Source organism: Zonotrichia albicollis, chromosome 5, assembly GCF_047830755.1.
Source record: "Zonotrichia albicollis isolate bZonAlb1 chromosome 5, bZonAlb1.hap1, whole genome shotgun sequence".
NCBI lineage: Eukaryota > Metazoa > Chordata > Aves > Passeriformes > Passerellidae > Zonotrichia > Zonotrichia albicollis.
In genome coordinates this window covers 59,284,387-59,312,218 of record NC_133823.1, presented here as the reverse complement: position 1 = coordinate 59,312,218, position 27,832 = coordinate 59,284,387, and the positions used below count along the sequence as shown (strand labels likewise).

The 27,832-nt window shown below is 38.7% G+C and overlaps 2 protein-coding genes across 4 annotated transcripts in view; both read right to left on the bottom strand.

Annotated features, from left to right (window-relative positions):
* Nucleotides 1-1,087, bottom strand: part of STIM2 (stromal interaction molecule 2) — a 70,084-nt gene extending 68,997 nt beyond the window's left edge. Inside the window, exon 1 of one of the 2 annotated variants that reach the window (XM_074541832.1) lies at nucleotides 722-1,087. In XM_074541832.1, coding sequence (XP_074397933.1) covers nucleotides 722-896 — 175 coding nt within the window. In that variant the 5' untranslated portion in view covers nucleotides 897-1,087. The remainder of the gene's footprint in view (nucleotides 1-721) is intronic. The other variant, XM_074541831.1, reaches the window with a different exon arrangement.
* Nucleotides 1,088-16,937: 15,850 nt separating this feature from the next.
* TBC1D19 (TBC1 domain family member 19) overlaps nucleotides 16,938-27,832 on the bottom strand; it is a 46,165-nt gene continuing 35,270 nt past the window's right edge. The window contains exons 14-21 of one of the 2 annotated variants that reach the window (XM_074541833.1): nucleotides 27,439-27,523; nucleotides 25,148-25,192; nucleotides 23,891-23,923; nucleotides 21,413-21,522; nucleotides 20,136-20,227; nucleotides 19,294-19,409; nucleotides 18,402-18,472; nucleotides 16,938-17,420 (exon numbers count right to left, since the gene is read on the bottom strand). In XM_074541833.1, coding sequence (XP_074397934.1) covers nucleotides 17,346-17,420; nucleotides 18,402-18,472; nucleotides 19,294-19,409; nucleotides 20,136-20,227; nucleotides 21,413-21,522; nucleotides 23,891-23,923; nucleotides 25,148-25,192; nucleotides 27,439-27,523 — 627 coding nt within the window. In that variant the 3' untranslated portion in view covers nucleotides 16,938-17,345. The remainder of the gene's footprint in view (nucleotides 17,421-18,401; nucleotides 18,473-19,293; nucleotides 19,410-20,135; nucleotides 20,228-21,412; nucleotides 21,523-23,890; nucleotides 23,924-25,147; nucleotides 25,193-27,438; nucleotides 27,524-27,832) is intronic. The other variant, XM_074541834.1, reaches the window with a different exon arrangement.

The following is a 27,832-nucleotide window of genomic DNA, read 5'->3' as shown; positions in this document are numbered from 1 at the left end:
AAGAATTTCCTAACATACAAATCCCATTTTGCTAAGTGAACTGTCTAGAGGCAGTAAAGCTTCCTCCTGCTCATTACAAGATAGATTCAGCATACGTATAAGCAATTCAGAGCCATCAAAGCCTGCTGAAATTATATTATTTCAAATGTTTCAGCAGAACCGCTGGTTTAATTGCAGGCATTCCCAACTGCCCTAAGTACGGTAATGTGACTTTTCTTTAAAGAATTAAGCGAAGGCTGGAATGCTTCCCCTTTCTCTGAGAACTAAACCCCCCTGGGGGCAGGGATGGCCACTGTGCCTTGCAGGAGCCGAGCAGCGACACAGCGGGACCGGCGCGCTGCCCGTGCCGGCTCCGGGCCGTGCGGGGTGCGGCGCCGGGGCGGGCGCGCTCGGCCGCGGCTGGCGGCGCCCCGGACACCGGCACGGGCGGCACCGCGGGAGCCGACACGGAAGCGGCGGCTCCGGATCTCAACAATATCGCTATTCAACAGGATCCTGCACACATCCTGCGGCGGGCTGCTTCCCGGGAAGGGCCGCGCCGGGCAGTACCGCAGTGCCGCCGCCGCAGCCGGACCCCCTGCAGACCGGCCCGGCGCCCTCTGCAGAGCCGCACCGCGCCCGGCCCCGCGGCGGCAGGAGGCGGCTCGGAGGCGCCCGGGAGAGCGGCGTCCCACCCCTGTACCGAGAGCCGCCCGCCGGCGGGACGCGCGGGGGCCGTTACCTGTCACCGGCTCCGCCGCAGAGCCGGCCGCGCCGCACCGTCCTCCCCGCCGGCCGCCGCCGCCGTCCGCAGCCTCGAGCTCGCACCCCGCGCCAGCGGCGGCGGGCAGGAGCAGCCCCAGCAGCAGCAGGCAGGTCGGCACCGGCCGTACGCCCGGCCCTCGGAGCCCGCTCATCGGTACCGGCGCTGCCGCGGAGCGAAGGCAGGAACACAAGGACGGAAGGAGGGAACGCAGGGCTGGAGCTCCGCGCTGCGCCGCTGCCGCTCCGGCGGCACCAACCCGCTCCGCTCCGCTCCGCGCCGGCCCCGCGCCGCCTCCCGCCGCTTCCGGCGGCCCCCGCGCCGCCGGGCGACACGTCACCGCGCGGTGACGTCACCGGGGAGGGGGCGGCAGCGGCGCGCGGCCGCGGTCCCGCTGCCCGGACAGCGCGGCCCGGACGGGACCGGACCGGAGAGGACGGGGCAGGACCGGCGGCAGCCGCAGGTGCCTGCATGGCCGGGCTCCGGGGCACTCCTGTCGGGGTGCGAGGTCCCGCCCGGCTCCCCGCCAGCCCGCGCCGGGACCCGCGGAGCGCCGGCACCCCCGCGCCGCCCGGCGTGTCCCGGAACCCCTCTGATCCAGACCGGCTGGGCCGGACCCGGGAAAGGCACAAGGTGAATATAAGATGTTTTAGCTGCAGGGCAAAACCTTGGACTTTGTTAAACTTGCCCTTATCGCACTGCCAGGGCACACACCTGAGGAGAGCTGCCTGAAGTTCAGGTTCGGGTGTACTACAGCACTCTCAAAACATCGACAAAACGAGAAAAGGAGGAGTCTCAAATCTGATCTCACACAACTGAAACCAGGAGAACTAAGTCTTCACAAAGATTCAACCGTGATTTCATTGTGCTTAAAATCTTTACCAAAAAAACCCACTTTTGCTGCTGATGTTTCCATCAAGCCACTGAATGGCAGTAAAGCCTGTGCTTTGTCGTGTCCAAACCTGCAGGACTTTACAGCATTCCGTTTAGAGCCATTTAACGAGAATAACACAGTCTTTAAAGACCAGATTCAATCTACTATCTTAGATACACAGTACGTGAGAAAAAAAATGCAACACAGGTGCTAAAAGCTATATAAACATTACATTTTCTATTAACTATTGCAATTACCTAAGAAATAACAGAAGAGGGGTTGAAAGAGCCTTGAGAAAAGCCTTTGCCTGCTATGTAGACCTTGCAGGAGACAGGAGCACGAAATGGAGTTGTACAGGCTGCTTCTGTGGGTCAGCAAAATCTGGAAAGCTAAGTCTGAAATCATTACAGTACTATTAAATGCAGCAGGAAACAATTTCTCTACTAATATAGTTGGCATGCAAACTCCATCCCAGTTGAAACATATTTTTATGGGGAAAAAATACCAAAACTTAAAAGTGATCATATAGCATATAAAGATTTGGAAAATGTGTTCTAAAGCTAATGATTGAATTGTGAAGTCTGTGCATGGCGTTACCATTTCTGCTGGTGAATACAACAGCTTTTAAAGACCAACAGTATCTGACCAGATCTTGTGCAAAGAGAACAATGAAAAGCCTGTATCTTAAGAAAGCTTGTTCAGTGTTGTTTAACTTTTGGGAGGGGAGCTGGAGCAGAGTAAATTTCCCAGATGGAAACAAAGAAACCAGCTGTTAATTTAATTAATTAGTTAATGTTATATTACAAAGAGAGTGGAATGCATAAAGGGCACATGAAAGAGGCAAGTTTCCTGAGCAAGTGTGAATTGTTTTAACTGAGAGTTAGTGAAGTCAAAAGACCCAGACTGCGCAAGCACTGTAAAGAAAAGCCTATTCTGCATCAGAATAGCTGTGAGATGGGGACGCTCCAATAAAAACGATGTGGGCCTAAAATAATAAATGGTCCTTAATAAAAGTCCTCTTTCGGTATTGATTCATTCTCACCTCCTGCTTTTAACTTCAAGTCCCCAAATTCTCAAGCCTGGAATGGATTGTTTTCAAGCAATGTCTCTGTTCTGGAGTTGAGGGGATGTCACTGCTGGTCAGGACACCATAGCAGATCTTGCAGTGAGAAGCTTCTAAGCTGGAAATGCTTCACGATGCAGTGCCAGTTCATATCATGCTGAATCAGCTGCATGAGCTCAGAATCAAGGAAAGGCTGCAGCCTAACCCATTAATCCACAGAAGCCTAAATAATTTGTGGTTTCAATATGGGGACCCTAATTCTAAGGAGAGCCCTGCAGGCTTCATCACAGAACCAGAGAAAAATGTATGACCCCTAGAGTTCCTCTGGTCTAACTCCCTTACTCAGCCCTGAGGAACATCACTCATAACCAGATGCCAGTTTCATTTCAGACTGGTCACCAATACTTTTTAAGTAGAGTGGTTCAGACTGCCATCCACCTCATCTACTTACCCAGTCCCTACTGGACTGCAAAGATGCTGTGGATGTCACATCAAAAGACCCTTGCTGAAATCAGTATGTGCTGCTCTTATCACTTCAGTCACAGAGCCAACTCTCTCATGACCAAAGGCAGCTTTGTTGGTGGAACTGTGCTGGTTTTCAGAAGTGACTCATCTCCTTTGTCATCCCAGAAATGGCTGCCAGAAACTTTTCCTTCATTATCTCCTCTGAGAGAGATACTTGGTAAGGATGACTGCTCTGCAGTTTCCTGCACCTTGCTTTGATGATGGATGTCACATTTGCTTTTTCCCAAAAACTGGAAATCCCATCTGATTGCCACAGCCTTTAGAAGGTGATAGGAAGCAGCACAATGAAGTTACTCACCTTCGTCAGCACCTTTGCAAGCAGTTCCTGTTCGGCTCTAAGGACTTGCAAACATGTAATTTGCTAAATTTGCTGAAGTCTCCTTCTCCGAACCTTGCCAAACTAGGCATAGGGCTCTGTGCTGACCTTGCTAGTAAAGAACAAGGGAAAGAGGGCTTTGAGCATCTCAGCCTTTTCACAGTTCTTTATCACTAGTGACCCGCCCCATCCATCAGCAGAGCTGTGTGGGTTTGGGGTATGCTTGCTATTTAGAATGTTTTCTCTACCTCTGGATGTAGACAGTTGTAATAGAAGGGCTGGAATTTGCTGTGAATGGAGAATGAATGGTAATTTCTGGGCATGGGGTTGCTGAATGAGGCACACAGCAGCAAAAGAGTTCTTACCTCGGACTATGCTATTGGCATCCAAATTACCCAACCCAGCACATCTGTGTGCAGTTTTGCAAGACACTTCTCTTGTTCTGGAGAAGAAGAGCAATGAAGAAATCCTGATGACTTAGAGAGGTGAGACAGGATGGAGACACTGATCCCTATCAGCTGCTAAAGGCTACAAAGAGGCATATCCAAAATCTCTGCCTGTTGCCAGCCAAGAGGAACCCAGACATGAGGAGAACCTCAGAGTTTGTGCCACTTCTGTCCTGTGAAACTGCCATGGATGCTGGACATGGGGCTCAGCAGTGTGGGACACCCTGAGAGTGTGAGCAAAAGTTACAGTTGCTTTGTTTCCAGGTCTGCTCCAAGTACAACCACCTTCCCCGAAGAAGGCCTGGCACTGGCACACGCACATGGTTGACAAAATGTTGCAACAGCATTTCCCAAAAGTGCCTACGTTTATCTTTCTGCAGGGAGCAAACTGGTCTCGAAGCCTTAAGAGTTCAGCCATTTATGTTACTTTCTGTCACGAATCCTGATGAGTATTAATGGACTCCTACAGTCTTGGTCGAATTTTCTGAGTGTTCTTTGCTGTATGGATAACCTGAGAGGCTTTTATGTGAGTTCTGTCCTGCATCCTTCCATTGATCTTCAGAGCAGAAAGCTTTTTTTCCCTTTTATTAATGTGTATTAACTGTTTTGAGTTGCCTTTCCTGTTAGCAATTTTATCATTCACCTAGCCTTAATCACCACATTGATTTATCTGAACAGAAAAAGGCAGGAGAAATAATCTTCAGAGCTGTCTGATGCCAATAGTTCTTTCCAATATATACATTCAGCCAGCCCTACAGTAACCCTGAAGCAGGTCTGAACAATAGAATAAAGGAAAAACAATTTTTTTTCTGCCCTTTAGTGCCATTTGCAGTCTCTCCAAACTAAAAGCTGTGAATGCTCTGGGTAGATGAGAAGACTGATGAGGAAAAATGAGCCAGACTAATAATAACAGATGAGAAAGAAACCTGGTGGGGAAACAGAAACAAAGCACGAACTTGGAAAAAATGCTATAAGGTCATCTTACAGGAAAGAAGGCTCAGAAATTAATACCATTTTTTTTTGTTAAAAAACAATGCAAGTACAAACTGGCAATAAGTTCAAATTCAGATAAGCAATTCAGATTATTTGTAAGTTGTCCAAGAAACATTTGATTCTATTAGTGCTGTGAAAAGAAACATTCATTTTTGAATAGACTTGAGATTAAAATTCAGATGTCTTCTCTTGATTAGAGAAGTTATTTATATTTATTTATAAATAAATATTTATATTTAGAAATATTTATGTAAAACTTTCTAGTTCTCAGATTTCATGTGCTGATAAAATATCAAATGAAGGTGGAATTTTGCAAGATACATATTTGCCAGGATGAGAGGATCCATTTAGGAGCCCCTTCTTAGTTGTTTCTGGATTACTGAAGCTTATGTTGTGGGGAGGGAAACTTGTTAGGTCAAGAGGAACCTATACAAAGTATTTGAAGTGGTCCTGTAGTTCCAGCTGTTAATGGACTAAGAAAGTATGGGTCATAGTTGTTATCTCAGTTCAGTAAGGAAATTGAACTCAGAGAATGGAGGTCAGTGAAACATCTTCCTTATCTGATGGGAGTATTAGCCCTTAGGATCTTATCAGTGACCATGAGTCTAGATATCCCTCAAACGAGCAAATTCCCTGGTAATAGGCTAAAATGCTGCAAAAAATACAAAATCTCTTTCAATAAGAAAGAAGGAGCAGTCATTAAGGGCAAAACAAAAGCTGCAGATCTGCAAAGAACTTTTTTATGACGTTTCCTAGTTTGAGAATTTTTTTTTCAATCAGCATTGTCACAGGCATTGCAGAAGATTTTTTTCTTTAACACTTATGGAGTAAAGACAAATATAAAAGAAATCTTGGAACACACACACACAGTGTTCAGCAAGTGTTCATTGCAGCTGATTCTTGTATTTGCTTATGCTTTTTTAAAAATTGTTGAGTTCTTTATGGGAACAGAGATGCCATTCCAGTTAGAAGATGTTGGCTAGGCAGACTGTGGTTGGATTCTGTTTATTTCAAAAATAAACAAAGACTCAATCTGTTTACACAAGATCTGGAGGCACATCCGGAGATACCGAGTCTGAAGGAAAACAATGGCAGAATGAGGGAATAAAATATTTCAGGCAGCACTTGGATTTCTGGAATCTATAGTAGGAGCCAAACAGTTGCCAGGACACAATCTTACTGGTGGTGCAGGAGCAGGGAGGGATCTTGCTATCTTGAGTATTTTGGCCTGTCAAATTACAACAAAGTGATGGGTTGTTACATATTTTGACAGCTAAAGACCATTTGGAGCAACACAAAAATGGTTGTGGAAATGAATTACCTTACAGATTTAAGTGATCAGAAATATGTTAAAAACTACCAAGGGACAATCCTGGAGATCATGATATGACAAAGTTCATCATCGGATCTACTCAGAACATACATCTGGTTTTGCCAAAATTGATTGCCAGACTGTAAAAGTCCAAGCATCTTATTAAATTTTAACAAGACTTTGATACTTTCTGGTAATTTTGCATTCACAGTAAAATCATAATGGGTTCATTTGTAGTTCAAACGGTCTTTAAATGATCAGTGCAACCATTCCTGATGTTTAATGAACAGCAATATTAACACAACAAATCTATACATTAAAAATAAATTGCTGACTTTTTCACTCTTCAAGCAACATGAGAATTGAACAAATTTCAACACAGAAGTGAGAGCTATAGACATGACTGGCCAAAAAAGGCTATCTTAGAGGGAATGGAGAACAGAGCATTTTACCACCAAAAAAAAAAAAAAAAAAAAAAGATCTCAGTATGTACATAATATTTCTTTCACTTTCCCTGAATCTCAGCAAATCTCTAAATCTGCCATTACCTAAGCAGAGACAGTCAGTGCTTTGTGTCTTCTTATTCCCTCCCTTCCTGCTAGACAGGAAACAAGGAAAAGCACAATCAGGAGGTGATGAGAGTCACTACTGCACATGGCTACTTTACTTTTTATTTTATAACAAGCATATTGACCAACTGTGTGAAAAAAAAGGAATAAAAATCACAATTTAAAAAATCACAATTAAAAAATATCATTTGGACAGAGTCATTTAGCACATTCTCGTGAGTGCAGCAAGTATTGAAGAATGCCTCCTGGGACACATTTAGGTATGGTTTTGCTCAGAGAAAATAGTTCCTACTCACATGTAACAGGAACTATCAGAATGGAGTCTGCTTATTGAGGCTGGTAGAGGCATTCTGGGGATCAGTTTTCATTTTCTCAGTGCCTATAAAGTAACTGTTGCATTAAAAATAATGTGAGTAGTAACTTTCAGAATTTTTTTTTGTCTAAATAAAGGCTTAGTTCATAATATATAGAGCTGTTCTTTACCTGAATGAGCATGGTCAGAAAATGCTGTCAGATTAATTATTTACAATGGAAATCATTTGTCCCTTTAAGATAATATTTGGGATAAGAACAAAGACTATTTATGACCTTCTGAAGAAGCAAGAAGAAATTGGCAAAAGCTTTTACTTCAAGTGTGGTTTTGATACTTTTAGAAGCTGTTGATTGAAAAGTGGAATGAGAAATCACTCAATCAGAAGTCAGAACTTCAGTGAGTAGGAGATTATATTCTCATGATCTGTGACTAACAGAGAGCAATAAAAAGCCTAGTGAACATGTGTATCATGTAAATAGAATTCTATTGTCAGATGGCTTGTGGTAAATTGAAATGGCTGCTCTGAGGTCACAGCAAGCTGCCTGTTTCCTGGAATTTCTGCAGGCAAGTTGCACATCCTGTAAACAGGAGCTCTCTATATCTGTGGCACTGCACTGCCAGGTACTGTGAGTGACACAGACTCTAATAAATAAGATCATTCTGCAGAGGCGGAGAAAGCTGGTCTCAAATTACCCAGAAAGCTGAAGGACACATGAAAACCACTGCTAAGAAAATCAAACAATAGATATTTTTTCTTTGCCTCTTTTTGTATGTTTTGAGTTGGGTAATAGAGGGAAAGCATTGGAGACTGCATCCTCCATTACAAGGTCATTGGATACAAACCATCATCCTACTGTCAGAACACAACCTTGGGCATTTGGTGTTATCACTTGGTACAAACAGCTGCATTTCTCACAAAAAATTTAAAATAAATTTTTAAAAAGAGTAAAATTTCATCCATTGCTTACATTTTCAGAAAGAGTACACATAGTTCATTTTTGTTCCTGCTTGCTTTGCAGGTTGTGGTTCTTTGAAACTACTTTGCAGGTAGTTGAACAAGTTTTCATGATCTTTCTTGGATCTGGACTTTTTTTTTATTCCTTAATCTGCCCATTATGAAATTGTGACAGTTTTGGTTAGGATGAGACAAAAAGGTTCTGTATTCAGTAAAGTTTTTCAGCTTCCTGATATGACTTGTATAGGACAGGTCATATTTTTTTTCTTCTACTTAATGAGTTTGAGCAGTTCTTTCTGAACTGTTTATAGTAGTTAATAGGAAGTACAGGGAAGGGCTCAACTAAAAGTCTAAATCTGAGACAGTCAACTCTTAACCCCTTTAGAATCAATAGAGAGTAATGGGAACTTCAGGTTGTTAATTTCTTACTAAAATAAGCATCTAAGATCTGAAGCTTTTCAAACATGGAGAGGAGAGGCAAATCAGCTTTCAGGAAAAACAATGTATGTTCTGTGTCTTATCCATTAGTAAATGACCAACTAACACTGCCCCTGATGCCTTTCTTTGTTTCCTGTTCTTAGGACACAGGAATCAAAATACCTTCTAAGCCTTACTGATATAACCAGAAAGCAGCCATAAAAGAAACTGCTCACTGCATGAAGGAGTTGGAATGCACATCCCATAGCAATGGGTAAACTTTTCCTAATGTTTTAGCATCTGCTTTCATGTTTATGCTGTAGTAATTTCAGAGAATGTCTTCAGAAAAAAAAAAATTACTAAAGGGAGACTCAGAATGAGTATTTGGTTCCTAAGATGTGCTCCCACTGGGATTACCTGTGCTAACACCAGCAGTGTTCCCCTTCCCCTGGAGTTAGTGTCTGTCATCACTCAATACTGGAAGTTTTGGTATCACTTCAGAGGAGGTCTCTTCTACACAATCTTCATCTCTCTGTAATCTGTAAAAAGAGACTAGCTCAAGAAACAGTTACCTACATGACCCAAAAAATTAGGTTCATAGAATCACAGAATGGGTTGGGTTGGCAGGGACTTTACAGGTCACCTTGTATGTTGCTCATGGCTCTGAACGATAAAGGCTTGAGGCAGATGTGGCACCTATAGGGAGTTACTGGAGAGGGACTGCAGTAAAACATAAACTATGGCAGTGGGTGTTGTTCCTTAAGACAGGGTGGTTGCCTTGTCCTGAGAGTTTTAAGCTGAAAAGAACAAGTGGTGTACTTCTTAAATGCTACGAACTCCCCTTTTTAGATTAAACATATCTCACAGCCTGAAAACTCACAGTGAAAAAGTGGGCTAGTGAAAATTCAAAATAATTATGGAGGAAATAGAAAGCTTAAATGCCTAGCATTAATCCTCACTGAAATCTTAATAAAGCACTGAGTCTTGAAAGAACATTTCTGTTCCATAATAGCCCTGCCTTTGAATGGCATGGTCCCACCAAAAGCAGAGTGCACAGCACTGACCTGTTTGTATTGGAACAATTTCCTGGGCAGTAGCAGTAACCATCTCTGTTTAAATGTCTGAACTGAGGTCAGGAGAGAGTCATTTATCCTGCACTTGTCATTTAAAAATCTCACCACGGTGTTTTCTAAGAAGGAACAAAACTTCCATCTAGAGAAAACTGAAAAGATGGCTTACATTTGCATCAAGAACATACTAATTTCATTGGGTTGTGCCCAGTTTTCTGGAAGATCTACAGTAAATTCTATAAAAAGAGGGCTAAAAAAGACAGTTCAACTCAGAATATTTTTTTTATTAAACTGTCTGGAACTTGTGAACAAAAAATATCTATGAAGGGCCATTTCTTCTAAAACATTTTACATTGCATGTATTTTTACTGAAAAAGAAGGTGATATTTTCCTTTATAAAATAAAACAGACTGAACTGAGATTTTATAATAATGTTCAGAACTGCCTAGCAAGAAGAATAGTAGCCTTGAGTTGAAAACACAGAACTGAAAATTACAGCTCAAGCTTTTAAACTAGGAAAATACAAATACATATAATAATATACAAACACAAAATTAATTATTCAATGAAAACAAAAAAATCTCATCTGAATGGGCAAAGATGGACCTTACACGTCAGAGAGACTCATGCTCTTTATATTCAAAAAACTCTCTAGTTTCTTAAAAGAAAAAAATAAAAGAAAAAAAAGAAAAAAACCTACAAATCTCAGGGGCAGAATTTCATCATTTTGCAGAGACCAGGAAAATCTGACAAACTAGATAAAACTGTCCAGCTGCTAACATTATGAATTACTATTGTAGATACCATGTAAGATGATAATTGGCTTTTTCTTTGCCCAGCTTGCCAAGTTAACTTAAACCTAACTCTAGCCCTAACATTTTCTGTCTTTTCTCTGGAAACAGTATTTCACTTTGTCCTAGTCTCATGTTCTAGAATCCTGTGTAAAGATCTACTGTATACAAAACACAGACGTTTATTGGTACAATCTCCCACCTTGGCCCTTCCCTCATCCAAAGCCTAGTAGTAGGGATGAGATTTCTGGCAATGTTTTCCATTATTTGCTTGCAAGTCAGTGCCTAACACTGCTGTGTCTGTGATTTCTTCCAAAGCCAAGGTGGCCAAGGTCTTAGACAGGTTTTTTCCAGCTTTGAGTAAACACTTAGGTTATCACCCAGCCCGAGGAAATCTGCACTTCCTATGGTGCCTGCAGTTTCCCTGCTTCTCTTTCACTACTCCCTACTAACTGAAATCCTGGCAGGCAATGGAGCACTCCCTTTGTCCACAGAGCTCTCCAGTGTCTGCATTTAGAATGGTCACCTAGGATGTTCAACAAAACACCCTGGGCATCACTTCCTGCTGTTTCTGCAAGACTGTACTGACAGGAAGATCTTTGATATATTTGGCTTTCTAAGATTGCATACCTCTCTTTAGGTCCTTTTTAACCTAGATTGTTGCAAAGCCAAACATCTACTACTTTCACCTTTTAATTGTGTGTTTTCAAGACTGAATATTGATTAGCTGCCTAAATAAATAATACTTGCCCTAAACCAACTCTGCACTATAATCCTCATCCCTTATCCCCATTACCACCTAATGCAGGAAAGGACTGATACCGAGTTTAAAGTTTTTCCAGAATTTCTTTGTAACAGAAGAGAAACATATTTCTCAGGGGAAGAGAACAACCCTAATCAGAAAGTTTCCTATTTTTCTCTAAACTGTAAAGCGTAATTCCCATACAGGAAGTCCAGATTAGACAAGAACTATGTAAGGATATTTGTTGAACATAGCAAAAAGACAAGAGAGAAGATAAAGCTCTGGAATAGAAAAATCTAGTGGTACAAGTCTGAATTTCAAAATTTATACAAACATTTCAAAAAGACATTTTCTCTTTTGTATGATTAACAAACTTATTCAAGCTTTTAAAATAAGAAAAAAATAATTGTTGAATAAAGATGCAATATTAAGTCAGTAGAAGAAAGTTTACTTTGTTAAAAATACAAGTAGCAAATGATTGCTTTTTGTATTGAAGAGGTCAGTTTACAGCATTTGAACACCTTTTCCTTTTCTTTCAAGGATGGCTTTCCCCACAGTGGAAGTGCATTGGGTGAGGCAGAGGTGGCAGATGGGCTCTGCTGCCTCTGTGTTAATGGAAATGAGGGGCATTAATGCTCCTAACACCCCTTTCCCACATCTAGCTGAAATGCTTTCAGAAACTGAGTCCAGTGAGAATATATCACAAACTAAAATGAGACATCTAATTATGTCTTAAGGTCAGAAATGATGGAAAGAACTTCACCAGTAATGTGAGTGCTGCTAGCAACTGGAACTTCCTTCACAAGCTGTAACTATGCCAGTTTTCCACAGTTAGAACTTGGTGTTAACATTAACGACCCACAATTGGGCTTCAAAGAAATGCTTGTTTTTGTAACCCAGATGCACTTGGAAAAAAGGGAGAAAAGGGAAAATGTTGTGACACTAGACTTATTATCAAAAAAAAAAAAAAGATAAGAAATAGTACTGAACACATAGAAAATTAAATATTATTGCTTTTAATATTTTATGCTGATCTACTATTTATAATTAGACTTATTAGGGTATAACTATCCTAAATCGAGCTTTTCAGAAAAAAAAAAACAAACCCATAGAATGTAACACTCAGAGATGTTGCTTGAATAAAATGAACAATCAGATACCCACTAAAACATATTATGTGAATAAAACATAATATTTTGCCGTTGACTATCAGATTCCAGCTTGTCTCTTAGCAACATGATACAGACTTTTTTGTTTAAAGCAAAGCACAGAAATTGGTCACATGCTTTGTCTTGCACAAAGTGTGTCTTTAACTCTTTTGTTAAATATTCCATTTATTTTGGTCATAATTCCAAAAGAAACAATTTGTTCAAACTGTTCAGCCAAACACAATGTCATTTGGCAAAGCACTGTGGTCCTCCATAAAGCCAATTCTCTAGAGATAACTGTTTGCACATATCAGTAGTCCAACATCTACAACATGCTGATTTTGAAATCTGGGCACACTCAGGCCCCTCTGCAACTTTCTTCAGAGAACCTCAAGTTCACTTCCTGTAACCACCAATGTCTGACAAGACACAGAATCAGGTGAACCTCCGTGAGCTTAAACAGAGACTCAAAAAAATTGCCAAAAAAGCAATATTTCTCCCTTTGTATTAATTTTCAGGCTGATCCCTGGTTAGTATTTAGCTCAGTCAGATGGCAGTACCACTGTTTATGTGTTGCAGTCTTATAGAGCACGAGGATTAACCCAAGCCAAACATCTTGTCCTAACCACAGACTCATTCTGTCCCCCTTAATAACTGGAGACTTGTGCTGCACTGTGTCCTCCACAGAAAAAACAAGTATCCTGAGATGCTTCTCCAAAGCAAAATTGGCCAGTAATGCCGTAATTTGGTAGGTATACTATTAATTGCCTAATTTAAAAAATACTAAGCTGAGACATTTTCATACTGTTTTAAAGCAGAGCACAACTGTCAAACTGCTGGATCAAAACGATCTTCCCTGCATTAACAATTTTGTTAAGGTACTGAAAAAGCCGAGCATAAAGTGTACAGGAAGAAAAAACCCAGCCTTTCAGTGATTTCAAATAGCAGCACATAATCTTTACGTTCTAGAAATTTTGGTTTATTCTGTGGTTATTTTCTGCAATAAGTGATTCAGATCACAGATGTGCAGCCCCTCACTAGTGCTAAAAGCCTGAAACCTCCAGAAGGGTGCCTTCTGCCTTCTGTACTGATTGCTAAAGCTGTGAATAAACCCAAGTGCTGGAGTTGTCCTTCAGCACGTCTGAAAGCCCCCACAAAAATGATACCCTCTATCATTCCTGTGGCTGCTGTTGGGGGAATTATTCCCAGGGGCTGTTTCTCCTGCAGTGCTGCCCAGTCCAACAGGAAGGCTGGCAAATGCCCCCGTGCCCTCACCTCACCCGGGCCCTGCTGCACTCCCTGCCCACAGCTGAGCTTCCTGGGGCTGCAGGAAACCTGCAGGAGCTGCCTGGGCAGCACAAACACTGCTGCAGCTCACTGCCCTTTCTGTGTGGGCTGAGGGATGGAAGCTGCTGCTCCAGCCCATGCAAGCTGCCAGGCAGGGACAGAAAGGGCCTGGAGGAAAAGAGGAAAAGGAAGCGCCCAGCAGCTCCCACTGCCCCAGCTGCATCCGTCTCCTCCCTCCCCCATTTCCTCACATAAAATACTGGATAGAATATTTTACTGATTTGTTAAAATATGTTGAAAGGCTCTTCCCCTTCCTCACTAAAGATACAGCCCTTCAGTTTTGCAATTTCAATATCTTTTATAAAATGCTTATTTTATTGTTAATTAACAGCTCATTCTGTTGCTATGCCCAAATTGATCTTCATATAGCAATTCTGTTTCAAGGAATCCCTTCAGTCTTGTTGGAAGCATTTTATAAAATTCATGAGAAGATAGCAAAATAGGTGCAAGCTTCAGCATATTTTTTTTGCTGTGGCAACAAGTAGAAACGTGTCTTAAACTGGAGACTCCTTGCAGCCTCTTCCCTTTACTGGGATATCTAACTGTTTCACAGTCTTTACAGTCTCATCATTTCTCACAATAAAATTTGTTACTATGACAAAAAAATCCACTAAAAATTATAAACCATTCTAGTTATTCAGTTGTTCCATGACCCAGCCATCAAGATTTGAGCTTCAACATATTTTGGAAGTACTGAAGGAAGATAACTTGGGTACATTTTTAGACAAGCCTATTTACTTTTGGATTTTTTACAACAGTCTATTTGACATTACAAGAAACCCTTGACAGACCATAGCCAGAATCCTAAGGTAAGCAGCAAAATATTTGATCATTATCTATAAAAATGAAGACAACTGGTTCTTGTACTGAAATGTCAGTTTATATTGATTTCAGATAGGGAGGAATGGACGAAAACAATTTGACTGAATCGAGCCATTGGAGATTAAGCTGAGCCTGTTTAAAACAGTGTAATTATCAAGTTAGATATGATTCTACAATCACATCTGGCCAGTACCTAAAATGGCAGAAACGAACAAAGAGTTTTAGGAATTTGGAAATCAAATGACAGACTTCAGATGTCAAGATGTTTGAACTGATCTCTACAGTTAAAGAATTAAAACTTCAATAATTTATACTACCTGTGTATACAACAGAAATATCTAGCTGCAGGATAGAAATCAATCATTTTAATATTAAATTAAATTAGTATTATTTAATCAAAGAAGATTAAAAATAAAAGTATCAGCCAGAATCTGAAACAGAGTATTATGCTGGAACTAAATGAGTAACTGAGGGGAACGTGAAAACAACACCACTTCAGTAAAAACATTTAAAAATAGATTTAAAAAATATATAAAAATCTAACAGTATAGTTGAAGATTAAGGTGAGGATCTAGTTCAGTTTTTAATCTCATCCTGATCTCATTTTAAGGCACTTACACTCAGTATTCCTGTATACAAGAAGGTGTGTGGGCACCCTCAGGAGCTCCAGGGCACAAGGTTCCTTTCCAGGCATCAGGAGAGGCACTGGTGCAGGTCAGGCACAGTTTAAGTGCCCCAGTGGGGAAGGTGGAGGGGATGCAAGGCAGATGGGAGATAAAAAGAGACCATATTCTGTTAGTCACAGAACTGCTTGTTCAAACAAGAATCCAACAGTCTCTATCTCTACCTACTTATAGCATTTCCAAATTTATTGAAAATGAAAGAGAAGATAGTGCTCAAAAATCCTAATCTGGCAAAAGTTAAGGTACTGTTCAGGTTCTGCACTGTGTATGAGCACAAAGCAAAGGGAATTAGAGGGTCAGCAGGCCTGTAGGGAATCTCCCTTGCTATTTACTAAATACTTTTAATTCTTTATAACGCCACGGTAACCTTGTAATGACCTTAATGAGCCACAATCCTTGTGACTGCTTTGTAACATTATAATTTCTAAACTTGTACCTAATTTACGGATTTTAGAAACTGCAAAATGCTGCATTTTCAGATGTAGATCTGAAGATGAAATAAGATCTTGTGGTTTATACACAAACTGAGTATCCAGAAATGCAAAGAGAAATTCAAGAGAGGAGAGAGTGCTCACCTCCTTTAGGAATCTACTCGGTAATCTTTAGCAAATCACTTAATCTTTCTATGCCTTCATTTCCCATATATAAAACAGGGTAATACTTACTGTAAAGGATAAAAGCTATCACATCTTTTTAAAAACCAAGTGTCAAAGAAAAACCTCTGGTTAAACAGTTTAAACAACTTCCTGCAAATATTAAAGAAAACATCAGTTTTCTGTTATCCACAGCAAAATTTCCTCAAATATTCTCACACATTGTATCTGCTAAGCAGTTTGATTCTTTATATAGGAAGTGATACCACCAAATCCACAACTTAACCTTTTTTTAAATTGGCCTTATAAATTTACTAGTTCAGTAAGTTTCTAGTAAATTATCATGATAGAGACAAGAAGATTCACAGACAAAGAGTTCATACCCCTACCTGGGACAACAGCTTAGATCACCTGTCAAATTTTGAGCAAGGTATGAAGGATTCATGTTTCACTGACTTACATTCAGTATGGCAAATAATGGCAACTACATGTACATAAGCATGTACATGTTCATAAACCAGACAAAGACAAAAGTCCTATTGCAAATGCAGCAACTACATAATCCATTATCATGTTTTGGCTTAGAGCCTTTTTCAGGTGTTGAGATACATTCAATCAAATCAGATTATTGATTCCAACTTTGGTATTAAACGAATCAAATTTTGTGAGGAAGACCTCACAAAAAGGTATGAGAGCTAGCAGATGATGCCAGCCTGACTGTAGTGACAATCCATCACACATCAGTATGGGCAGGGCTCTTGCACTGAAGCCTGAGCTGTTGAATCACAGAGGCTGGAAAACTGTCAAAGGCCCTCCCAGAGAGGGTGTGGGGCACAGCAAAAGGACTCTTGGCATCATTCTCAGGACAATATTTTGTCTCATGCAAAGACTGGCTCCAACAAGTTCTGAAGGAAGCTGTGCTCAGGCCTTCTCTGCAGGGGAACACATTTTGTGCCTTTGATCTGGGGAGGAGTTCAGCAGATGCCTGAGATAGCTCTATACCTAATCAAAGATAAATGAGCAATGTGTGACTACATCTCTGTGTATGAAAAGAATAAACAGGAGCAGTTAACATGAGAAAGAACATGGAGAAAATTTCTGTGAAAAGAATAAATAGGATAGGGATAGCAAAATTGATGTATGATCCCATATTTTCATCAGAAAACAAGAAAAAATGATCTTGCAAGTAAAAGTACCTTTATTTCCTCACTTGACAGTATTGGAGATGATACCCTCTAAGCTGTGAGCTTGAAAAAGTAATTTCATATGACAAGAATACGAGCTTTTACAACTCTGACAATAACATCACAACACTCAGATCACTAATTACATTTACTTTATTTAATTTAGTATTACATGCATTTTAGACAGTGATTCATATTATTTACTTGCACAAGTAGTCATCCTCAATGTACAAGTAATAACCATTGCTTTTACAGTGGAATTCATTAGCATGCACTTCACACAATTGTGTGCAAAGTTATTTTTAGAAAATACGAAGGTAATTATTTCTAAACTGATTTTATACATGGGAGTTTCATTTTGGTTTTATGCAGACATTGCATAGTTGATGCTTAGCTTCTCCAGAAAGACTGGGATGTGGTACCACTATTGTTGAAACAGATCAAGTGACAGTAGCAAACAAGAAGATTTGAAGAAGAGGCATAACTTTCAGGGTTGAAAGGTCAGCAAGTACAGCCTAGGATGAAAATCAAAAAAGCACGTTAAATTTGACATTTGAATCAAATTTCCTTAAAGCAAGTTAAGAAGTCAGGAAAATATTTAAATATTGACTACAATACTGCCAATAATCAGATGTGGACATGGGTAGAAACAAATTATACTGGTTTATGTTAGTACCGTATGGCATAATTTTTCATTCTAACATTTCAAAGAAAAAACAGGTTTACCCAATGTATAGTACCCAAGTAACTTTATTTTAGCCTTTAGCCTTACTTCAAATATACACTGCATCATGGGTGAATAAGGAGTCTAACATTTCAACTTGTTTCTAAAAATAATTGGGAATTAAGAATCCTTATCCTGTGGCTTGGCTAGTACTTGTGAACTAAGTCCAATGTAATGCCTCAAATAATCAAGGTCTTCTCATGAAAGTATGTTTTTAAAAAAGCCAAATAAAGTGATCACAAACTCTCAAAATCTGGAAAAAATCCATCACTGTATTTTTGAAAAAAAAAAAAAAATTACCAGGTGCCTATATATAGTAATAATATTCATGCTAATAACTTCATTTTCTTCATTTCCTATGGCAGTACACACAGTGAAACTGCAGATCCACACTGACAAAGGAATCTTGTAAAATTTTTGTAATTTGTAGAACAGAAGCAACTAAAATGCACTGAGGAAAAGGGTACAAACCTCTGCAATATTTCAAAAACAATATATCCCACTAACACAGATTATATATTAAAGAAAACTTAACTGTAAAAAATAATTTTATAACAGTGCATTTTTATAGCAAATATGCTTTATTTGCTTTTACTCCAGAAAAGCAGCATTATATACTGCATGCTCACAATTTCCTTATTTTTTATCTAAGGTAAGAATTTAGGCAGAAAGATTTGCACTATGCATCATGTGCCATGTGAAGCTTAAGTTACTCTTACTGGCAAAGCATCAGAAACTATTTCAATCTCCTCTAAGTGAAACTTATCCTTACTTCAGCTGCAGCCAGTGATGTCACCTCCATCAGGTTGACTGCTCGGAAAGCAAACACAGCAGCTGCCAGGACTGAAAGAAAATGTCCAATATTTAGGTTTCTGACCTGATAAGTAGTGATTAGAATTAATCTTGATATAAAATACCAGTTTTCACTTAGTTTAATTATTTTGATTCTGAAGAGTTATATAAAACAGATGGCCGTGTTTGAGTTTCTTCAACCACTCTTTTAAACAGACAGGAAAAACACAACATTCTTTCAGGAAAGTCTGAGTGAAAATGCCTGAGTTTAGGATGAATAGTTTTTAATTAAAAGGGACAAGCTGTCTTACATGTACAAATGAAACCAAAACATTTTCTCTTCTCTTTGTATTAAAAACTGACTCAACTGAAGATACATGTTTTCTTTAAAACATCCATCTTAAACCTTCCTAAACATGAGGGCATTATGTAGCTACAAAACTTTCAAAGTGTCTTAAAACATGCCACTTTGAAGGAAGAAATCCAGCAAAATTGGGGGAATCTCAATTGCTTTAAGTACTGTACAGGTAGTTGCCATAAATAACATGAATCTTGTACTTTGTGAAAGGTGATGAATTCATTTACCAGTACCACTGAAGCTGGGAGAACATCCTGTGTTCTGTTCAGAGAGCACTTAGCATTTTTTGAGTATTGCCATTAAAAAAATTACCAGAAATATTTTTTGTTAAAGATGCAGTACTCATTCAATTCTATTTTTCTAGATAATATATGCTTTGACATGTATGTAACCTGCTGTCTGCAGGTTGTCAAAGAGCAACTATTTTCTTGTCATCACAAAATACATTGAAGCTAATGGTATTTGCCTTACAGTCACACATACTTCGCATATTTTGTAAAAATAATTCTATTACCAGCAAGAATTTCTAGAGAATTGTATCCCAGGATTCTGTCCCACAGAAGCAAGAGCTGGTCTGTAGCTAAATAACCAGAAAATGCTCGTACCATCCATTTAAATGAAATTCGTAGCCTGCAAACAAGTGACAAACAATGGTTATTATATTTCTGCCTCCCATAATGACCAGATTGTCTATAAATTGAAAATATTTCATTATCTTTCTGCATTTCTCTTCCAGGAAGAATAAGCATTTTCTCTTGCTGCAGTAATAATCAATATTTTAATTTGCAACAGCCACCATAAAATTATTTAGCATCTCATTTGATAAAGTACTAATATCATTCTCATAATCATTTTGATCAAACAATCACATTAGAGTGATCTTCAGCCATTATCACCCTTGATGTTTCATCCTTTCTGCTATTATGCTATTAAGATGGATACCAATTAAGGCAAAACGGTTTTCAGGTTCTGTTGTGCCTGGCGCCATGAATTCATTATTGAATGACTCTTGCCTCTTCCAGTACCTTCTGCTGCAACTAACACATCTCTGTGCCTTCTGTCCCCTAGGAAATACATCACTTAGTTCCATCAGATACAACATGAATTACTGAAATTTAGCTGAATAATGCAGCATAGAGCATTTCTCACAGAGCAATTCTCTCTCTTTCACAGAGTATACAGAAGAAATGCACAAAGCACAGATATGCAAGGTAGACAAAGCACTCCATCTGACTCTTAAGGAAAAAAGGAGCATTGATGGTTATACTTTTGTGTAATTTCCTATAGCTCTTCAATTAAAACACTACAGAACAGCATTTTCAGAATATTTGTAACAAGTCAGAAAGAAGTTCTTACGGCTGAGCTCCAATTTCTCGGAGGTGATAGAAGAGCTGGGGCAGATGAGTTTGTAGAAGAGTCTCAAAAAGCAAACACAATGATACAATGCCCTAAAGAAACAAGATCATATAATGAATACTAACACTCATCCTGTCAAATCTGGGAAAACAGTAGCAGCATGTAAGTGTGCATGACCTTTTAATTCGAGCAATAAAATACTCAGGTGAGAAAGGCACAAGCAATTTTAATACCTTGTCACTAAAGCCTTGCTCCTGAAATTCCATGTATGCATTAGCAACATAATATGTTCTGATAGTCCTTTGCAAGTCTGAGTTACTTATAGTTTTTGTATGTCAGGTTTCAAGTATTTAATGGGTTATTATAATGTAACCTACTTGAAATATTTCCACTTTGGTGAAACAGACCTCAGTTACACTAAAAAATAAAGGATGTGAGAAAAAGTATCTCTCTGATAAGTAAAACTAAACAGCAATAGGGAAAACTACAAAAATTGTTAAACATAAGCACATTTTAAAATTGTTTCAAAAATTACTATAGAAATTAATAGATTCTTGTTTGACCCCTTTCTCTGCTATTAAAGATGGAAAGCACAATACATAGCCTTGAAACAGTATACCAAGGATAGGATTTTCTTTTAACCAGGAAATATTTTCAAAAAGCAATGTAAATCTTCAACATTTTTGGAAGGAAAAAAGAAATATCTACTCTGTTTTATTCTTCACAAATAGAAGACAAGCCAATATTTACAACTCTTGTACATTCAAGACAGCTGATCCTGGTCACAAACAGACAAATTATTTAAACTCATCTGGTAGTACTAAAAAGCATGTGCTGTCATACCAAGATTCTTCAGTTAAAGAAACAGACACTAAATTGGTATAACAGAAACAATATCTCTCTACATATATTTTAGTCCCTTCACCCCAGACAATATTTCAGAGTCCATTTACAAATCTTTAATGAAGGTGAATTTGTGTGACTCTTTGAACTGAGAAATCTATTGGATTAAAAATCTTGACTCTTACAAAAGACCCATACCATCATCAAATGAGAACTTACTATTTCAATAAGGTACATGATAGCAAAGACTAACATTGACATAGAAAACAACAATATCCAGACCTGAATTACCTAATAATTTTTCCAAGCTTGCCTGAAATATTTTAGTATATTTAAAAGGATACATTTCAATCACACAGAAAACCATGCTATTTATTATTGCTCTGCAGCAAACAGGATATCAAGTGAGTGGATTTAATTCCTAATGAACTTACAGAGGGATGAGAAGAGATGGAATGGAGTCTGAAGAAAAAACGCACATACATCTCACGGAATATCTGATACAATTTGGAAGGTTCATGGTACAGAAAACAAAGTGGAGCAACTGAAAGGATAAAAGAATTATAATTGACTCAACACTGTAAACTGCAAAAAGAGTTCAATGATTAAGCGCATGAAGTATGAGGAAAAGCCAGGTAATTTATAGTACCACAATTTACAAAGCCAGTACTAAACCAATTACTGAGAAAGAAGTATTCCATCACAGTCTATCATTTAATGTAAAAAGTCAAAAAAGGGAGTGTGATACATCCTACATATTATTCCTACATATTTCAAGAAGCTAAACCAATTAGAACCTGCTTACTACAGTGCTGGCTTCTGAACCATAAGAAATATGCTGTAAGGAGAGCACCCCTAAGGTGTAGGGCAATGTGAACAGTGCAAGTTTTTGATTAAACTGTCTCTAACTTTCAGTTTGCCATGGGGCCAGTGACCAGCTCCAAACTGATGCCCTATTTGTAAGACTGCTTGAAGACAGATATTGTGAAAATGAAAATATTACAAGAACAGCTTTTGGTTGCCACAATAACATCACTGAGTATGACAAGCTCATGGAGCCATGTTTACTTCTTACAAGATGTGTAAACCATGGACATCTGGTAGTTTACTGTTTAGAAGTCTTCCAGCAGACCTGATTCAAAATAATTGATTACATTTGTAAAACAGCAGCTGTGAAACTTTGCTTGTTTTGTAAAAGTCTAGCATATAGATAAATCTGTTATATGTATGTGGTGCTAAAACATAACCATCATTTCTTGAGACTGACAGTCCATACACTCAGTGCATTCCCACAGACAGCTGTCATACCTTTTTGTGAACAGCCTTTTTATCTGTCCAGTCATCATGCTGACTGCTTCACTTTACAGACTTAATCATTTTAGCTGACAGTTTACATTATAACACACTCATAGTTTCTATCTCTACATTCACCTTCCCCTTCATTTTATATTAAGCTAGGGATATGGATATATTTATCCGTGTATGTATGTACACATACACACAGAGATAAATGTACATTTCGTAATATATGTACGGATATATGCGTGTGTGAATTTATTTTCTCATCTAAGTATTAGAGAATGTGGCTTAATAACAAAAATGGTGTCTGTGTATGAGAAGTGGGGTGCTAAGGTAGGGTGAGATGTTCACAGAAACATGTATTTCCATAGGGGCCAGAAAAGCAAAGGGTGTTACCCACGCTCTTGCTTTTAATGCTTGAAGATGGAGGTGGAAAACTTGCCAGTGTGCACATGTACATAAAGGCCTGAAGGGGCACAGAACAGCCTCTGACAGCTGGCACCCTGACAGTGAATGCATGCAAACAGGAAAAAGGGTATAGGATTTTGCTAAGGACCCCAACACTTCCTCACATAGCAGCACAGCATAGCATACAGCAGATGCTCTGCTTGGTCCCAGCCCCTGTAGCCACAGTCCTGAGCTACATTACCATCCTTCTGATGCCTTGCTTTCCACCCTTCCCCCTTCTCACAGCCAGCATATTCTGAGCCTGTGCAAAGAGCAAGGGCAGGAGGGAGGGAGGAAAACTCACACCTCTATTTGGGAGACTGTTCTCAAGGGCAGAGTCAAATCCAAACATTTTGAAAAGCAGTTCACACAGAACAAGTGAACGTCTCTAAGTGAGTCCCCAAGGAAGAGCTTGTGTCTTAAGTGCTCATTACTCCAAAGACTCTGGATTCCCGACTCAGGTTCAAATTTGCATTTCACATTTCAATTCCATTATTTTAATGATTGCATGTGATGATTAAATTTCATTATTAGCAAAATATAGCATTTTAAGTATAATCTTAAAATCTGCTTGCTCTGTGATGCTACGAACATCTTTGATAAACCAAAAGAAAAAACTGAAAAGCCGAAACATCTAATCTCACATCTGCAATAGCTGCAATATGTCTGTAACCCCAGATTTTTCTACTTTTTTTCCTAGAAATCTTGTTAATATTTGTGCTTTCCTCTAGGAAGTAAATTAGCAAGCATTATGTTATGTAATGATCTTTTAACATCTCTTGTAGGTAAATGTAGAGAGCAACAGGCCTTTCAGATTATTTATGTTTAAAAGAACTTTTTCCATGGGTAACTTGGTCTATCCAGAAGTAAAACACAAGGAAAGAGCACTTTGTTGGTAAACTTTATGCCTCTATTCTATAGATTAGGATGTGTAGCTTAGCTCAGCTATTAGCTCTCAAAGAAGGAATTCCCACATGGCAACAAGCTGTAATATGAGTACATAAAACAGCCAGAAATTTTGAAAATGATATTCAATAATCTTCATACACAAAAAACCATAAAAGCACATACGTAAGTTTAAAAGTTGCAGAAAAGTATATACAGCTTCAAACTTCAATATGAGGAAAAGCAATCCTGAGCTTTTAGCTTATGAGAATCACACTTACCATACATAGAAAAGCCATGGAAAGGAATTACACCTGCAAAACAAAAATATTTCTTTTCTTGTTCTTTAATAATCCTCTTTATGCATGCAATAAATATTATTCCCCCTCACATTATCAAATTGTATTTTGCCTACATCAGGAATAAAGTATTTTCTTGTTTATTGCACCTGCACAAATCTCCATCTTGTACATACCTAAGTACAGTATCAACTATGTCAGTACAACCAATGACATGCTTAAACACAAGCTACAGTTCCTAGACAGTCAAGTAAAGCTCAGTTTCCATGAAGCTGATACACAGAGGCTTTGCTGATATCAGAACCTAATTTCAGATAAATGACAACCTATAAATGTCACGCACTGACAAGAATGGAGTAGGAAAAAAAGGAGGCCAAGACCTCTAGTAATTCATGTAGTACTCAGATAGAACATTCACAGTACTTGGCAGTGGTAGCATGAAGGCTTGCTCCTCCTTCCCAGCTGATCTTAGCTCCCATTCACTGGATTTTATATAACACTGCCAACAGGTGGCTGCTTTGGCAAAAGATTGTAATAACAATGCTTCATGGCTACAAAGCTGCAGGATTTGCAGAGGCAAACACAGAAAAAAGTGAAACAAAAGTGTGTACTGCAACTGACTACACTGAAATACATAAGACATAAAAGACAAGGCCAGAGACACAGATTTAAGATTGGCGACATAAGGCCTTGAAAGCAAGAGGAAAGAGCTTGAAATACAAATGGAGGGAAAGGATTCAATAAAGGATTGAAATGCTCAAGGTAAGAGCTGAAAAAACCAATTTTAATAACTGAAGTTATAACAACAGCAAGTTATAACAACAAGTTATAACAACAATGATATTAAAATTACATAGATCTGTTGTGTCAACACACATTTTGAAAGGAGAAGACTTTAGGGTGTGGTTTATTAAGTACTGAAAAGCTGGGAGGTCTGCCAGTTTCATGATTTATCATTCAAACTCTCTAAGTGCTGATACAAGACTCAATACAAGCTGCTGTATCACAAGTTGTTTTCCTTCTCCTTCCCACACACAAAGACAAAATCTGTTTGTGATCACTAACACCAGGCTGGATGGGGGTTTGGAGTAGCTTCCATCCAGCTTACTCCTTTAAATTAATGAATTTGACAGAGTAATAGCCAAACATAACTTGCAATACAAAAAGAAAATATCATGTATTTGAGAAAAAAAAAACTTTCCAAACTACCACTAGAGGAGGCAAGAGTATCATTCATACCATTTGGAGGATAGAAAACAGCATATTCTTCCATTCCGAGTTTTCCTGTGAACCATCAAATCACAAATAAAATGTCATTAAGCTGTAAAAAGGTATAAAGATTTAAACAATTTAAATTAAAAAGTAGATTTTCAGTTACAATTACAAAAATCGTAACTAATTACATTACTGACCATCTGACATTGTCTAAAGTGTGGCAAGCAATGCAATGGGACAGGTACAATGTCGGATATAAAACTGAAATGCAGCACCAATAAAGAAGGATGACAAACAACAAAAAAGAAAAGCAAAATTTCAGCAAAATTTAAAAATTTTCAGTTCCATTGAGATTCTATCTTGGGTGTGTCTTAGGAGCTCTAAAGGTATTTGCTGCAGACCTGGATGACAGTGAAGCTCTAGGAGGGAATAAGGGCAGACTGACCTAGGGACAGGAAAAGCCTTCAAACAGATACAACTACAGATAAAAAAATATTCAAGGCACTGTTAGGTCTGCAACAGAGGAAGATGGATGTTCTGATGTAACAAACAAATATTTAAGTAATCTGCTGGATACAAAAGAATCAGGTGAAGAAAATCATATAACTTTTCTAACATCCCTGCAAAATGAACACATTATATTATTAAACCATATTTTAACTATAGAAATTAATAATCCAAAATACATTAATAAAATTTAACAATTTATTTAGAAATATAAATGTTTTATTAAACATAATTACAACTAATTAAAACTTGTAATTATTTCAGTTCTAAAATGAGACCATTCAACTAAAAATTTAATTAATTACATGAAAATTTATAGAATATTCTGTGTACTCTATTTAGTATTTGCAATAGACTTCAGCACATGGAACTTTTGTCACGTTCAATGGAATCCGCACCTTGATATTTTCCTATAGCATAAACTGACTAAAATAAAATAAAAATTAACCTGCAAAATTCCTGCCTACTACCCCATGAAAACAAAATCCACTATTTTCCAATTATACAAATGAGCTGCTTCATTAAACTAAAAACTATTTTCTCCTTTTCCTTTCAACAGTTTGCCTGTTGTGCAGCCAGGAATTATAATCTGGGAGGATGAGTATTTTTAGCATAAAGTACATCTCTTGGAAAATCGGCTAAAAATAGGACGTACAAGCCTTTAGGATTTGCACTGCACAGATTTAGGTATCAGCAACATCATTCCCAGGATTTGTCTGGAATATGCAGGATGGTCTCCACTGCTGTGTTTCTGGGCTGCCACAGCTCTGTGTCTGAAGTGAGGCCTGGGATCCCACTGCTGTTTTGCCCTTTGCTGATTTAAGGGAGTAGGTAAAGAAAACGCCACCATTCAGTGAAAGACATTAAAAAAAGCAATAAAAAAAGAAATTTAAAAATTGAAAAAAACCCCATTACTTATAAGAGGCAGCAAGATGAAAACTCTCAGCAGATGTCCTGTGCAAAAAAAGTACTTAGGGATCATACTTGGCTAAATACACAGGCACCAGGACCAAGGAAATCAATGAGAATGTAGAAGATGAAGGTGCATGGGAAAAAAAAGTGATTGGATTATTGAATGACTCAAGAAGGAAGGCAAAAATAGGAACCTCTAGGTAAAATCAAGGCAGGTGAGATTCTAAGACACATCGAAACATCCAGAAGAATGGTATGAGAAGCTGGCAGAGAGGCAAGTGGAGTGAAACAAGAAGTCTAAAGATTGTTAAGAAAAATAATGAGACCTCAAGCCAAAGAACATCCAAAAATAAGCTCATACTCTGGAAGATGCCATGCTTTTTTAAAAAAATCAGTGCTAAATATGCTTGGTAATGCTCTACTCTCCCGCACTATTGAACAGAGCCCACAGTTCTTTAGCAACATGTTCTGCTCCTGTCTACAACTATTTGCAAAACTCACTGCTTTGCAAAGACAACATCCTATAACAACTTCCAATTGCTAAATTTATTGGAGTTGCAGAGGACAATATTGTCTATTTAAACATCTAGCACTGATGAAGACAGGTATTGTCATGATTTGACCATATTGTCATAGTTGTGTTTCATTTCTCCTGGTAAAACACTGCAGAACTATATACAGGAAAGTGGAGTAAAAGAACAACATTGCAATCTGTGATCAGCTTCTAAACTGTCAGAATCTATGCAGAAGTCAGCTGGATACATTTTTATTAACATTCTTTAAAGGGTAATCTACTAGGTTTGTGTTTGCAATGAACACAAAGCAAATTCATATACAGTATTAGTGTATCAGTCAACAAAAATCTACATCATCTTTTTAGAAACAACTCTTTCTACCTTGTATGTAAGATTTAGGTGGGGTGGCACTACTGTAGGTAAAGTGCTCCAATACAGATGTATCTCGAGAAAAACACAGCAACACCTGCAGAAAAGAAAGTCAGCTGATTAACTGGATCAAAGCAATGTCAAACAAATTTAATGTCTTAATTAGCACCTGTTAGATGCTATTTAAGTGAGCCAATAAGGCTGAAAGCTCTTCACCACCTTAGTTTGTTTTCCTGCTCAAATTTCCAGGCTCACTTTGAACTTGCTATAATTTTACATTCACGTTCATTTGTTATTAGATTTATATCCACATTCTTCCACATCCTCCTTCCCCCTTGGCAGGTACTCATCTCCTTCTGTCACAACATTAGTGACTGGATGTGTACCTGGCTGCTTTTACAGCTTT